We start from the raw sequence: 15,447 nt of genomic DNA on the forward strand, positions 1-15,447 counted from the left end.
CGAGGTGAGAAGAAAAGCTGTTCTTGAGGCCGGGTGAAATTTGCATATGACTGGCATTCCAGCGCACACGCTGACCAATCAGGGCCCGCGGCGGGCAGATGACGAGTGGCTGCCTGGGCCAATGGGCGGGCGGAATCCGCTGAGGGAGGCGGGACAAGGCTGGGCGAGGTTGACAGGACGAGAAGGGGAGGGCGACGAGTACGGGGGATGGGGGGGGCCGCAGCCTAGTTTACAACAAGAGGAAGAGGGAGGGAAAGAGAAAGAAAGGGCCAAGGCTTGCGAGAGAGAGAGAACGAGGCAAAAATAAGGGAGTAAACTCGCACTGGGAGCCGTGGAGATGCGATACGAGGACTTTTCTAGGGCGAAACAACACTCGTAACTCCAGGTATCCTACACTTGCTGGACGGTGTGAGCGCCGATGTCGTCCGCACGAAGTGGCTAGCTAACCTGCTGCAGGCAGACGGACGGACCTCACCACGGCTTTAACCTAACCTACTGTATCGCTTCTTCTTAAAGCCCCCCCTCTCCACCCCTCGTCGGCTCCGGGGAACCTGGGGCATCTTCATCCAGCGTCTCTGCTGCTGCTGCTGCTGCCCTGAGAGCTTGTCCGAGGAGGAGGAGGAGAAATATCACAGAGATTCATCTCCCCCTTTCTCCTCGCCGAGTGCAGTCAGGACTACTCACCGTGCTGGCTTTCATCGCTGTGTTGTAGTCTCATCATCACCTTAGCTAGCTAACGTGAGGTTTAAGAGCAGATTGTCCAGGTGGGGAAGGAGGCAGAGAGGTATTACAGAGAAGAAGCTGAGCCACTAGCAGGTAGCAGGAGGGACGACAGTGTTTGTTTGCTCTGTTGATAATCGAGCTGATGGATAGCGGGCTTGTAAGCACAGGGTGATGGATGAATGCACCAGATTTACAGTCAACGACGTCTGCTTATGCGTAGTAAACAAGCATAAATCCAAGTTGGTCGCTCTCCCTTCAACGGTGATTTTTGTGTCTTGACAGGTGTTGGGTAAATCGTCAGGTCAGGACAGGTGCATGGTGCATTTCTCGGGGTCAAGTAATGGGAAAAACAAGTTAGTATTTGGGTGTAATGCACTTGTCATACAGCCCTCGCCGGATTCTTATTTTGGCAGCCATGTACATGTGAATACGCCTTTGTAGTTGAGACATGAGAACAATTGCGTTTCTTTTGCCTCTGTCTGTGCGGCTGGTGCACGACCAGGGGCGTTCCCGAGAGGTTGGTCCAATTTGGAGCGGTGCACTTGAGGCTCCGGCTGTTGCAAGACACAGCTAAATCAGAGTCTGTGGGCTCGTTATATAAATCATAACGCGTTGAAGTAGTTGGCGTTTGAGCAAGCAGTGCATACTTGGGACAAAAAGCTGTTTTTTGTTGTTGTTGGTTGTTGTTTTTTTTGACGCTGCTGCTCTTCCTCCAAGTTTAGACGTATCACCTCATCTCCCATCGCCCCTGTTTGCTTGTTGCAGTGCAGTTTAGGCTGATCGATACCCGGAGCCCTCGAAACACAGCAGCTCTTCAGCTGTTCGGCTCGGAGGCTTTATGTGCTTCTTAATACCTGGCCAGCCCACCTGTCTGCAGCCACGCTTTAACCGCAGACCGAGGTTTGACATGGCCCAGGGAGACTGCGTAGTTTCCGGGCGCATGTAGTAATCCAGGCCGCGGATGGGCGCGAGGCCTTGTTAACCCTTTCATGGCCGAGCTGCTGTAGTAATGTAAACAAACAGGGAGAGAGGGCATCGGGGGTAATTAGACCAAAGGGAGGAGGAACCTTTCCTACGATCATAATCATCTTTTCAGTGGGTCGTCTATACACTGTTGCATTCTTACAAATTTAACTTAAACTTTGTGTGTTGTTGTAATCGTTTATAGTACATTTTGTCCACCGATGTTTCATTTTTCCGTCTAAGTTGTTAGATTGCGGCATTTTTGCGAAACGGGGAGATGGACTCTACTTGACACACATTTCTTTCTTTTTTTTACTCGCATTTGGACTGAAAAATAATATAAGGATACCTCTCTATGCCACATCTATCTTCAAAGCCTCATGATGCAGTAATAATTGTGAATGTTGACTGCAACCTGTAGGGATGAAACGGACACAGACACCATTGAGCACTTGTCGACACCTGTGAGCTTCCAGACAATTTCAGCTCGAGATTTTGGTTTGAAAATGATTCCTCACCTGGATTTGTGAGTGTTGTAGAGGAGAGATTTTAAAGGGACATATCATCATCATCATCATCATCATTATCATTATTTTTATTATTATTATTATTTGTCTTTGGAGAAACAACAAGGATTTTATTCAACCATGTTCTCATCAGAGAATCCCCAGTATCTCCGCCAAGGATTAAGCATGTTTGGTTAGTCCATGTCACTTTCCTTACTTTCAATGAAAATACTGTGTCATTTTACTACTGTGTCATTTTGTACACATACAGGTCCAAGAGTCTGGGATTACTTGACTCCACTGTATTTCACCATTTCTTTAAGTAGGATAATGCATCCTTTAAGTGTTGAATTAACTCGAGAGAGATGCATTCTTTATCAAGAGTTGTTTTTTCGATAATGGAAAGAAAGATAATATCACTTAAACAGTCCCTTATTCAATTATGACCATTCAGTGTGTACCAGCTTCTGTTCTCTATCCAGTCTGCTGTTGAGCACAGAGAGTGCTTCGGTACATCTGCTGTTGTTAGAGTGATTTAACCAGTTAAGTGGTTAGAGGTGTGCTACAATGGCAGTACTGGGATTCTTGATCGTTCTCAAACTAGTACTGATATTGTTCTGTTCTGCCAGAATTTATTGCCTTCACCTCGTGCCACAGATGTAAAACAGCCCCTGGTCAGATGATCAGAATAAATGAGCCTGTAGTGCTCTGCATTGTCCTGTAACCTAAGCTCTGGGCTCTGGCCTTTGTCTGATTTTAGTATACTTAATTTGTAGCCTCATTAGTTAAAATGATTATCCATGTTCAAATAGCAAACTAATTATTAAAAAAAAGAAAGAAAAAAGATCAGAGTAGGAATGTATCTCTGTTGGTTGTGTTGCACTGAGAGCTCTGATTCCCCAAATAAGGAAATAGGCCTGATTCTCTTGAGTGTGATATCTGAGCAGGGGAACATGTTATGAAGTTATGGATATCAGATGGTGTTGGCTGTTAATAAGTAGTATTGTTTTTCTTTGCAGTGTGGACCAACGTAGAGCCCCGGTCAGTTCCAGTCTTCCCCTGGCATTCGTTGGTCCCTTTCCTGGCTCCAACCCAATCAGATGCTGCTTCTCAGCCAGGAGAGGGCCAGCACCCAGTCAACCACCCCCAAGCAGCCAGTCTGAAGACAGGTACTGAATACCTTATGGCTGACGTAATGACTGTAGAACATGCGCTATCACCAGTTTGATGTAACTTTCCTTTGATGTTTTAATGGTGTTTTGAATATCACATATTGTTTACTCTTCCCTCAGCAAATACGCATCTCTTTGTTGTTTTTCCTCAGAGTGTCAGGGGGTGGCAGCGCTGTCACAGGAGCCTGCAGAGGCACCTCCCACTGTAGAGAGAGGTCCCCCATCCCGGCCTCCCCCATCCACTGATGAGCTGCCTCCAGAGAAGGAAAAGGGCGATGCGGAGAGGGAGAGGCCTGACAGTGAGACGGAGAGTGATGTGGATGACCCGTCAGTGCAGCTTTCTTTCTTCTGTTTTGATAGTGACTTTGAGGTTGCACACACACACACAAAGGAGCACGCTGCCTATTTACCCTTATGTGTCAGCAGTGTCCATATAGAGCAGCAGTTATGTGTTTGTCCATATTTGTCCAAGTCAGCCTTCACAGTAATTTTCTGTGGTACTGTGTACCCACACATACAGTAAGAGAGTGTGATATTTTCTGTATCCTCGTGCTAATTTGGGCAGAAGAGCTCGGTGCCAGAACAAAGCAGATGGGAACAAAAGCATTCCATCTCTGAGCTCTATCACTATATGAAAGGCAGTGGCCAGGCTGTCAGCCATTGAAATGGATGAGCTATCTGCTGAATCTGCTAATGTATCTCATGAGAGATGAACTACTTGTGCTCTGTCTCTACATCTAAGAGACCTACAGTTCCATGGTACACGATACTTGATATAAAGTGGACAATTATTGAATGTTAAAACATCTCAAAGAGAAAGAGAAACTAGTACTAATGTGTAGGTTTGCATGTCCACATTGTTGTCCAGGAAGATTTCCTCTAAAGATAATAAAAAGAGGGCTGCTCTTCTTTGTCTCCTTCCAGCTTCCTCCCAGGAGTGGTACCAGAGCAGCCCCTCTCTATATCACCAGTAAAGCGACGCACTCAGTCCCTCAGTGCGCTGCCCAAAGATGGAGACAAGAGCAGCCCTGGAAAGGTAGTTGCATCGTTGCCCACACACAACATCAAAATTCTCACTGTTCTTTTTCATGAAATATTAAATCTAATATCTGTCTGTTTTTCTTGCTCACTTGCCCAGAGGGAAAAAGACCACATCCGGCGACCGATGAATGCCTTCATGATTTTCAGTAAGCGCCACAGAGCATTGGTGCACCAGCGGCATCCAAACCAGGACAACAGGACGGTCAGCAAGATTCTTGGGGAGTGGTGGTATGCTCTGGGACCCAAGGAGAAACAAAAGTACCATGATCTGGCCTTCCAGGTACACACAGATGCATTTGCAGACTAAAAGCCTCACAAAACTGCTTCGATGCCAACCTACAGATCATGTGTTATACTTCTGTCACCTTTTCACTTTTTCCACTCCTTCTTGTCCCCTCTCCTTGTCCCAGGTAAAAGAGGCTCACTTTAAGGCGCACCCAGACTGGAAATGGTGCAACAAAGACAGGAAGAAGTCCAGCTCTGAAGGTCGTGGGGTCCCAGGGGGCAAAGACATCAGAGAGAGAAGCATGTCTGAGTCCACAGGTTGGTTTCACAACAGACATGTACATCGATAACAGCAACATCCGTCATTTATAGCATTTTTATTGATTGCTATAACACTCCTCTGTTTGCCCCCTGACAGAGCCCCACTCTGTGGAGCTGAAGGGGGCTGGTCCAGGTCTGGTGTCTGAGAGGAGTACAGGAGAGGGTCATGTGGGCCAGCTTACCCGTCCTAGAGCCTTCTCTCAAAGTGCCATGCACAGCCTGGAGCGGAGTGACAGGGGCAACACACAGGCCCTGGCAGAGCTGGCACAGGTGAGACATTACAACAGCTCATGTGTTGATGTTGGCAGTAGGATGTTGGGCATTTGTCGGCGATAACACTTCTCACGTTTGAGATAAAAACACACACAACACAGACAAATTTAGTTCAAAGAAATTCCTGTTGTAAAAGCATCGGTGCTCTGTGGTGAAACACCTCCTGATTTCAGATGTGTGGCGATGGGGGCAGCCAGTTTTCAAGCCATGCCCCGCCTCTGTCACAGACCCAGCGGGGGGTCAGTGAGGACATGACCAGTGATGAGGAGCGCATGGTCATCTGTGAGGAGGAGGGAGATGATGATGTCATCGGTGAGAAATCAAGCTTACTCTTCTCATTAAGCAATACGCTCAATTAGAGAGATGTGTCAGTACACTTCACTGTGTCACTGACCGACCTGATACATTTCCTTACTACAGTGCATGTGGAAATCCCATTCAGTGTTACAGTATGGTTCTTGGGTCACAAGTAATATTTGATGTCAGATGTGTTGCTGCCCATGTGTCACTTTTCATAACAGACTGTGGCCAGTAATAACAATCAGCCCAGTGTGGGGAAAAAAACATTCACATCAGCCTACGACTTGTAATTCTGAACTGGGGGACATCTGGGAAATGGACATTTACATATTTTTTTCCCCCACTTAGTGAGAGGAACAACAGACATGAACAAACAGTGAGCGTGCCGGCTGGAAATGCTTCACTGTTGGCATTTACATTAAGATAAAAGCCATTATTGCCACAACAATTAATTCATCATCATCATTCATATCTGGCCGCTCTTGGAAATGAACTTGGACAAATATGTAACAAAACAAAAGTAGTTTATTACTTGTTGTGACTACTAGGTTAGTACACTGGAATGACACCCTAACTTTATGAGCCTTTCTTCCTTGTCTCATTCTGTCATCATTGCCTGAATGCAGTGTTAGTAGAGTATATTTTTATTTTCCACAGAGGACCCCTATCCTAGCAGTTCCATAGACCTCAAGTGTAAGGAGCGGGTGACTGACAGCGACAGCGATAACGGCTCTGGAGACGAAAATGATCGAAAGGTGACAGATTTGTCTTCTGTTATTTACCTTTCCAGTTGAACACATACAGGTTAATTTATCATTTAGAATGAAAAAAAATCATCTGTTTTATTTTTTTCAGAGAGTTTTTGCTCCAGTCATCTGCTCTACCGCGTCGTCATCTTCCTCACACCACACCCCTCATGGCAGAAGTGTCTCACTGTCCTCTTACCCCACCAGCAAGCGTTACGATGAGGGGAGATCAGGAGGGGGAGGGTTTTTAGATCACAGGAGGAAGGAAAGAGGAGATGGAGAGGCTAAGGACACATTTGGAGGAGATGGAGGTGGTGGAGGAGGAGGAGGAGGAGGAGTGCAAGCCTCCTCTCTCTTGCTCTCCTCTGGCCAGTCAGTCATTTCCACTTCTTTAGCCGGGGGGCCTCCATCCTTGTCGGTGGGTTCGCTGGGGGGTAACCCACTTCTGGGCGTCGGCGCAGTCAGGGTCGCCTCTACAGTGGTCACCAATGTGATGCGTCCTGTCATCAGCACGCCACTTCCCATCGCCAGCAAACCCAGAGATGGAGGCACTTCATCCAGCCCACATCCACCGGAGAGGAAGTCCCTGACGCCGCTGCAGCAGCACCAGACGCAGCTTCTGATTGGCTCGGGACCGGGGGGCGGGGCCACGGCAACAGGCGGTGGGTACTACTCTTCGTCATCACCTAATCCTGTAGGTGGAGGTGTGGGCCCAGGGGGTGTGGTGACTAATTATGTGTTAGGAGGGGCTCTGTCTGCTCAACCTGCTGTACAGCTCATCACCCCCTCCCCCCAGCCGCAGCCCCCCCAGCATCAAGTCCTTCCTTCCGCCGCCATTTCAGCGCCACACGGTCAAACCAACGGGCCCCTGCCTCTGCCCCTGCTTCAGCCCCAGTTCCTTCCTGCTTCCTCCCTCGCGCCCCCCGGGGGTAAGGCCATCACACAAGTTCAGTACATCCTGCCCACCCTACCTGCCAACACCAACCCCAAGAGTCCGCCTCAGCCGCTCAGCCAGCCAACCAGTATCTTCAACCTGCCCACAGCTCCACCCGCTCACATGTCCTTGGCCAACGGAAAGCAGCAGGGTGCAGGTTCACTGACGGGGTATTCGTCCAGCCCCACAGTGGGGGTCGTCAGCCCAGGAACTAGAGGTGAGAGCTTTGAATTAGCCGTCATGACGTCACAGCAAAGCAGAGCCATGGCAAGGCCTCGGATACATAAAGCTAATGTTCTGTGGTGACCCCTCCCTCCCCACCCTTTCTGTTGTTGTTTTAGTGCAAACACAATCTCCCGTGCTCCAGGGTAAAATGCTTGTTCCCATGGCAACAGTACGGACTGCGCAGGCCCCTGCCCAGCAGTTTCCCATCGTGGCTCCACCTCTTCCTGTCCAGAACGGTGCTCAGACGGGAAGCAAGGTCTGTGAGAATTTCACTGGAGACAAACTATAAATATTGTGTACATTTTGTTGATGAAGCCAAGGAAAAACAAACATGTAGCTTTACCACTTGTATTGCCAAATCATACATTTGTGTTTCTTCCCCACTTTTCCTTAATGGCCTTCTCTTTCCGTGTCTCATAGATCATTCAGATAGCACCCATGCCTGTGGTTCAGTCCCAGCTGCCTCAGGGCGGAGCAGTGCACCCTGGCAGCCCCTTCCCCGTAACAGTAGGCACAGCTGCTGTGGTGGCTCCAGGTTCAGCCCCCTCCCAAGCTGTGCTACTGCCACCAGCACCCACCAGGTATTAAATGACACGCAAAACAAACTGCACTGATATAATGAATGTAGATCTGTCTGTTTTTAACCTACAGCACTGCTTTTACATGCTTTTTCTTTTGCACTTGTACTGCTTAATGTAACTATAAGCATATATCTGGTCGATATCACCACCTTGATACTCGATAACAATGAGACTACAGATAAGTTTTCAATCATGAAAATTATTCTAAATTGGCTGCTTGAAGCTTTACTGTAATTGTCTGCTTCGAAAGTCTTTATTTTCATGAGACAAAACCCTCCTACCATCACTGCCACGGAAAGACTGAAAGGAACTTAACATGTTGGTATCACGTCTATAAAAAGTATTTATTCTGTCACGCTGCCGTTCTCAAGAAACTGTGTCTTATGTGATGATCTAAATGAGTGTAAAATATGCGTCTATTTAATGTGTGACTTATGATGCCCTCTGAAGACAGCTGGGTAATACATTTCATATGTTGGCTGAATTATCATTCCTTATGCGCAAGGAAATTAAATCTGTTTAATAGATTATTTTATAAATGAAATACTGTGAATGAACAAATTTAAGAAGAGAAGAGTAAGATCAGATGTTCATGGTGTTCTCTTCACATTTCAGGTGAGAATATTTGTAACGGTGTGTTTATTTTTTTTTTCTTCCTTGAGGATTTATTTTATCTAGCAGTGCAGGGGAACATAGCGAAATAAAAATCCTCCTTGGCAAATTCCATTGACTAGATTACCAGCACATTTGGCCTAAATTTTCAGCTTCATTCAGTTCAAGGATTCTTCAGGAAATCCAGCAAAATGCTTACCGCAAAAAATACAACAGATTTGTACAGCAGGTACAAGGCTGGGTCAAGCTACAGAGAATCTGCTCTTTGCTTAGGGGAGAGTAGGATTGCACAGCACTCTCTGACACCCACCTCCAGGTCTTGTGATTGGTCAAAATGTCATTTAACATGAATGTAGAAACATCACCTGGCTGCCAGCACATTCTACACTGATTACATTGATAACTAATTGAACATATAAAGTAAACGAAATGAGGATGTATGTTTACTCTTCTATGTTAACAGCAATGTCTACTAATTCATTCTTGTTTTGTGCTATGTCATGGCGAGGAGGGAAAAGGGGATTTCAGCGTTTGCTTACTGCTTGGGTACTGCTGCTCTGTTGATAACATTCGTGTTGTAAGCTGACATGTAACGCTTCATGCTGGAGACTGTTTGAAAGCTTAAAAGCCATTTCTTTAACAGCGAGATGAACCCAACACTGTTACAGATCAGATGTCTGAAAAGGGACTATAAACAAATTACAGAATGCCCCAGAAAAGGTTGACTCAGCCCTGACGAACAGGCACCCAATTCACGAACATATGCCAGCCTTACTCATCCCAGCCTGGGCTTCTGTTAATCTTGGTAGTTGCTCATTTATTGTCAGTATTTCTTTTCTCGTATGAATTAAATCTGACTGATGGCTTCCATGAAAAAACATAAATGCTTGGGAGAGATAAATGGTTTAGTGGTGCTCTCAACTCATGTGCTAATGTTTGAAAAGGTAAAACCAGGATTAAGCTGGATTGTTGGTTCACTGCTCTGCTTTATGTTGAAGCAAGGTTGTTTTTTCGTTTTTGTACTGTTGGGAGCCATTAAATGGGACAGGGCAAACAATTTAAACTGACTTCACCCTAAAACTAGTAAACATCACTTAAACAGAAGATAATCTCCCAGCAACAATTTTGGACTTAAATAAACTGTGAGTGTGCAAGGAAAGTGTGATAGAAAGCACTCAGAAGTGTTTACATGACAATTTTCACCCACTAGATGTTGAAACAGAATGAAAAAGCTTTTCAGATGGGGCAGTGTATTCTTGAAGTTTTAAACAAAACGGTTGTATTTTCAGTGGGTGTTTTTTATGTGGTTATTGGTGGAATAAAAAGCTCAATTTAGACACAAATAAGCAACAGACCAAGCTCGTGCTGATCAGTGTTGAACAGTTGTTCATTAAAATAAACATCTTTTCCTTGTAGTTTATGAAGTGAAGTAACTCAAGGCACATACTGGTACTTGACTAAAAGTTAAAATGGCATAAATAAAACCAAACAGCATGAAGTTGTGTTGCGGTCCGGATTTCTTAAAAGCATAGCGAGCAGTCGGCATGAGAAACAAAAACTCCAGCAGGGGTGCAGCTGTAGCAGTGCAGCTCTATTCTGGATGTGTTAGTCATGCTGCTGGTGGCCCAAGTTGCCTCTGCCTGCCACCCCCACACTACCTCTCAGCTTCTAACACACAACCACACACACACACACACAGCACTAGTCATCCAGTACTGCTCTCTGTGATGTACACTCAACCACTGACCCCCACCCCCCACCCCCCTCTGCAGCACTTCTCTTTTTGTCTTCCTCTTTCTTTCTAATCATGTCTGTTCCCATCATTTTTATTCTGCCTCGTTATTATACTTTAACACCCTCTGTCACTGCTGCTGCACCTTTCTCGACATTTTTCATTACAAAAATGTCATCCACTCCTTCCCGTGTCTCCCTTGGCCTTCGTCATCTTTATTTTTATTCCTCATTTTCATTTTCTCCCCTCTAATCACCTCTCCTGCTCCTGTCCAGGATCACCTATGTCCAGTCCACTCCAGGGGTCCCATCCACTCTGCCTCTGGTCTCCACGGCAACAGGCTCTTCCCCCACCCAGCAAGCTCTGCCAGTGCCTGGATCTGCATATGTTCCCTCGCCCCTAGCAACACTCGGGTTTACAGCTATCGCACCACCTGGACAGACACTGGTTCAGCCACTGATTGCAGGTCCGATGGTTTCTCCGCTTCTGTCCCTCATATGCTAATTTTTCGTTTGTTAACTAATGTATTACATTAGCTCAATGATGGGAGACTTTAGACAAGTCCGACTCAAGCTAAAATATTTGGCCTCTTGACACATGTTGAAGTTAGTTAGCTAGATATCGATGTAAATACGAGGCTCATTTAAATCACAATGAATATGAACTGAAAACATCTCATCCGGTGCCCACATGAAGACAAATTCTATGCCAAAGTATTCTGCTTTTATTAAGAATATATAGTATATTCAGTGGTAAATAACACTTGTTAAAGTGAATTGGCTTAGCAATTGGTCCACACAAAATAAACATTTTTATATTATTTATAGCTATTTTAGGGCATTTTTGCCTTTATTTCGATAGCAACAGTAAAGAGAGACAGTGAGATGAAAATCAGGGAGAGAAAGGGGATGATGCGCAGCACAGGGCCACAGCTCAGACTCCAGCATTAGTTTAGTTTAGTTTATTGTTTATTTGTTGAGGACAGTGCACATTCATGGACAGTTAACGCCGTGGCATCCTGTAAGTGTGCCGGATTTAGCTTCAAGCTAATTTCCATCCGCAGTCCTCACATAAAATAAAACAGACAGACATATCACAGAGCACAAGTAATGATAACAATAATAATTACAATGGAAGAGAGTAAAGTGCAGGGTCTTGCCAATTTAACTTCACCTGTCGACGTCAGAATGTTTGTCCCAAGGTTACACAACTATGTTTTGTTTTCCATTATCTTTCAGAAAGGGTTTCACTACCATCTAAGGTTTGTTTTTGTTGCAACTTCCCCGTTTTCTTTGGGCTTTGCACTGTGGGAAAATAGTTTCCTTCAACAGAGATCAATAACAGATAAATTACATTTATACATGAGCAACTATTGTATTAAATACTCTGCAAATTCAAACAGTTTCAATACAAACATTTTAGCACCTTTGACCAAATTCTGTTCCATGAATTTATAAATGACATCTGCCAGTGTTTATTGTGTGTGGATAACCTGTCAATTACAGCTTTCAAAGTTAAGCAGTGAACATGTATTTTTGCATATTAGCTTTTTGAGAAGCAACTTCACATAAGCAACTTTAAGGGGGAAAAAAATCTGCCCCTAAAAATTAATTTAATATCTTGAATCAATTATGACATGAAGAAAAAATCCGAAAAATATGTCTTGCACCTGTTAAACACCGAGCATCCAATTCAGCAGAACATTGCTGGAACAACTGGCCTGTAGTTCAACCACTTTAATCACTGATCCCTGAACAGCAGCATCCACAATCGGCTCCGGACAGAACACGTATACGAACATGTGCTTTGAAAAAGTCTTTGAGATTCACAGGGACAAATCTGGGCTGATGGTGGTGTTATGTTAATTGGCAACAGAGAAGAAATGTGGACGTTTATTCATCCTGTCTCCTTCATCCAGGTCAGCCACCGCTCCTAGCCACAGCTCAGTCTCCGCAGCCCTCCACCTCAGCCCCTGCCTCCGGCTCCGCGGGCCAGATAGTCACCGCCATCTACCCTCCTTCACCTAGCGTCACTATGGCAACAGGGGTGGTCTCCATGACAGCGGTGCCCCCCAGCGTGGTCTATTCCGTCTCCAGCCCCTCCAGCGCTTCCCCTCACATCCTGCCCAAGCACACGGCAACACCCGCCACAATCGCACACCCACATCCGGACAGACAGGCGGACAGGCACCTGCCGCTGGACAGAGCCGCAGAGCGACAAGCAGAGCGGCAGGCGGAGAGGCAGACAGAGCTGCTGACACATTCGGAAAGACAGCTTGAGAGGCAGATGCAGACCTCCAGCAGTAGCAGCTCAGTGGCACCTCCCAGTGGCCCAGCTGTGTCCATAAGGCCCTGCAGTCCTCCGCTCCAAATCCAAACACCTGGTGCGGCTGCATGTTTTTGTTATTCACGACAGTAACACTGTTTTAATCTACAGCGAATTATTCCTTTATTATTTTTTTATTCATTTTATCTCTCTGTCCTTTCTCCGTCCTGCAGGCAGCACGCCAGGTACACCCAAATTAACCCAGCTCCCAGTCAGGACCCCTCAGAAAGTGAAGGCAACGGTGGCAAACATTCCTGTGGGCAGCTACGAAGGGGGAGGAAGAGGAAAAGAGAGAGAACGGGAAAAGGACAGGGAGCGAGAGAGGGAGCGAGAGAGGGAACGAGAGAGGGAGCGGGAGAGGGAGCGAGAGAGGGAGCGGGAGAGGGAACGAGAGCGGGAGAAGGAGAGAGAGCGGGAAAGGGATGCGGCGGCCAACAGTCACTTCTCCTTCGACGCTGAGCCGGCGGGGCAGACGGCGTCTCCATCGACACATCCTGCTGAGGAGCCGCCGTCCTCGGACAGACCCCCGGAGAGCTCCGGTGCAGCCGACTTCTCGGACACGCGGACCAGGGAAAGCACAACAGCCAAAGAGGTGAGAGGGCGATCGCATAGTCAGAAAAACAACCTAGCTTTTGTTGACACACGCACCAGATCTTTGACGTTGTTTAAAATGCTTCAATTTGATTTTCTGCACAGCCTGGATGGAAGGAGTCGCTCCCCTCCTCTCCGCTCCCTCCTCCATCCGCCACAGAACCTGCTCTGCCTCCCCCACAGACTGACAAAGACGGTCCTGCGCCCAAAAAGGTTAAAGCCCGCCCACCACCTCTAAAGAAGACTTTTGACTCTGTGGACAAGTGAGTTAACACCTTTCTTCTTCATCTTTTATGTAAGGTCAGAGAAATCTTTTGGTGGCCAGTGTGTATATACTCTGTATTTTGTGTTTGTGCGTGTGTTGGTCTGGCAGGGTGCTCTCGGAGGTGTATTTTGAGGAGCGCTTTGCCGAGCTGCCAGAGTTTCGGCCAGAGGAAGTTTTGCCTTCACCCACCCTGCAGAGTCTGGCCACTTCACCCCGTGCTATTTTGGGCAGCTATCGTCGCAAGAGGAAGAACTCCACAGGTCTCACTCACCTTTATTGTTGTTGATCTGACTAAATGCTTTCAGATTTGTGTCCTTAATTGCACTGGAAAATAATTAACTGCCAAATATCTCAAATCATCAAGTGAAGATTATGAATTGAAGATGTTAAATCAAACTGTTAAATGTCAACATGTGCTCAAAGATATTGTGACAAGCATGTTTTTGTGTTTCTGACATCTTTTAAATCGACTTGAGCCAGTAATAAGCAGTTTAATCAGTAATGACAATAATTGATAGTTGCAGGCCTAGTTGCAGTAACTTGTCATGGATGCATGAACGTTTGGTGAAAAGTAGTTATTCATTGTATTTATCAAAACAAAGTGCTGTGATTACGATTATACTGTTTATTGATTCTAGATGTGACAGATTACAATTATACAACTACAATTATAGTTGTTTTATTGTTAAAAGGAAAATGGGCCACGCCTTCACAGCACTTCACTAGTTTTATTGATCACTCACTGTAGCATTTGGTGCTACAAGCCACATTTACCCGTTCACACACACATCCACCATTAACAATGGTGTCTGAATGCGTCATTCACACATTAAATGTATGTTTCCTCCTTTGCACATTATGTTGGAGGTTTTAAAATAAAATTGTCTTTTGTGTGTTCGTGCCTCTAGATTTGGACTCGGCCACTGACGAACAAGTCTCTCCTAAAAGAAAAAGCCGGCGGCGCTCGAGCTGCAGCTCAGAGCCCAACACGCCTAAAAGTGCCGCCAAGTGTGAGGGAGACATCTTCACCTTTGACAGAGCAGGTAACGAACAGAGAAGAGCAAGCGCTACTACTCAGACAGGCTGTTACATTTTGTTCTGGGCAGGATGTATATAATAGCAGCATAGGATGCGGGGTTGTGTTGAAGGAGAGCTCTTGTTGGTGTTTCTTTTTTTAGTGCTGGCACTGTGCTTTCACTGAAATGTTCTCTGCTGTTTTGCCTCTGTGAAACTTTCAAAACTATATTTTTTACTGTTATTCCGTTACTTTAACCCCAGTGAGAATCTACCACACATAATATTTTTAAAATGATCATCTTCAATTAAAAATAATTAACCCCCCGTGATAGTTGTTTTGGAATTTCAACCACTCCTGTCTGTTTTTGCCCTCTCCCAGCCCCCGATGGGGAAGACATCCTGGCAGAACTGGAGTTTGATAAGGTGCCGTACTCCTCCCTGCGCCGAACACTGGACCAGAGGAGAGCACTGGTCATGCAGCTGTTCCAGGAGCAGGGCTTCTTTCCATCAGGTGAGTCACAAGCATAGGTGTCAGATACGTAGACGTGGCGCTGCACAGCTGTAGCCTCTGTGTATGTGTTTTATAAAAACATTGTCGATCTTCCTCTCAATTGTTGATACTCGACCTTTAATTCAATAATCATTATGAATGAGGATGAGTATATAGTGCTTAATGTTTAGCCTATAGCCTATCCAAAATGTCACTGTTTTCAAAGATTAAAGTTTCGGACATGCCTATTTGGAGCACAGCTGCTGACAGATGTGCAGCTGACAGTAACAGTTTCCTCATCACTAAACCTGGGCCACCATCCGATCCTCCCATTGCTCACATCGTGAGGACGGAACAAAGTCTCTTCGACGTACATAGGCCTCCGTATATTCGGTGTTTTTCCTC

General features: G+C 45.9%; 1 protein-coding gene across 4 annotated transcripts in view; it reads left to right on the forward strand.

The window, feature by feature from the left end:
• Positions 1-15,447, forward strand: part of cicb (capicua transcriptional repressor b) — a 38,442-nt gene that overhangs the window by 19,804 nt on the left and 3,191 nt on the right. For 2 of the 4 annotated variants that reach the window (XM_085801657.1, XM_085801658.1), the window contains exons 3-20: positions 3,212-3,361; positions 3,517-3,691; positions 4,289-4,400; positions 4,503-4,685; positions 4,816-4,948; positions 5,049-5,221; positions 5,398-5,536; positions 6,182-6,279; positions 6,380-7,421; positions 7,546-7,685; positions 7,850-8,010; positions 10,630-10,820; positions 12,273-12,737; positions 12,853-13,271; positions 13,376-13,533; positions 13,635-13,795; positions 14,444-14,578; positions 14,932-15,063. In XM_085801657.1, the coding sequence (XP_085657783.1) occupies positions 3,212-3,361; positions 3,517-3,691; positions 4,289-4,400; positions 4,503-4,685; positions 4,816-4,948; positions 5,049-5,221; positions 5,398-5,536; positions 6,182-6,279; positions 6,380-7,421; positions 7,546-7,685; positions 7,850-8,010; positions 10,630-10,820; positions 12,273-12,737; positions 12,853-13,271; positions 13,376-13,533; positions 13,635-13,795; positions 14,444-14,578; positions 14,932-15,063 (4,167 nt within the window). The remainder of the gene's footprint in view (positions 1-3,211; positions 3,362-3,516; positions 3,692-4,288; positions 4,401-4,502; positions 4,686-4,815; positions 4,949-5,048; positions 5,222-5,397; positions 5,537-6,181; positions 6,280-6,379; positions 7,422-7,545; positions 7,686-7,849; positions 8,011-10,629; positions 10,821-12,272; positions 12,738-12,852; positions 13,272-13,375; positions 13,534-13,634; positions 13,796-14,443; positions 14,579-14,931; positions 15,064-15,447) is intronic. The other 2 variants (XM_085801660.1, XM_085801659.1) reach the window with 2 other exon arrangements.

The sequence above is a fragment of the Trachurus japonicus genome, chromosome 16, assembly GCF_045865225.1.
Source record: "Trachurus japonicus isolate A0001 chromosome 16, Traja_1.0".
NCBI lineage: Eukaryota > Metazoa > Chordata > Actinopteri > Carangiformes > Carangidae > Trachurus > Trachurus japonicus.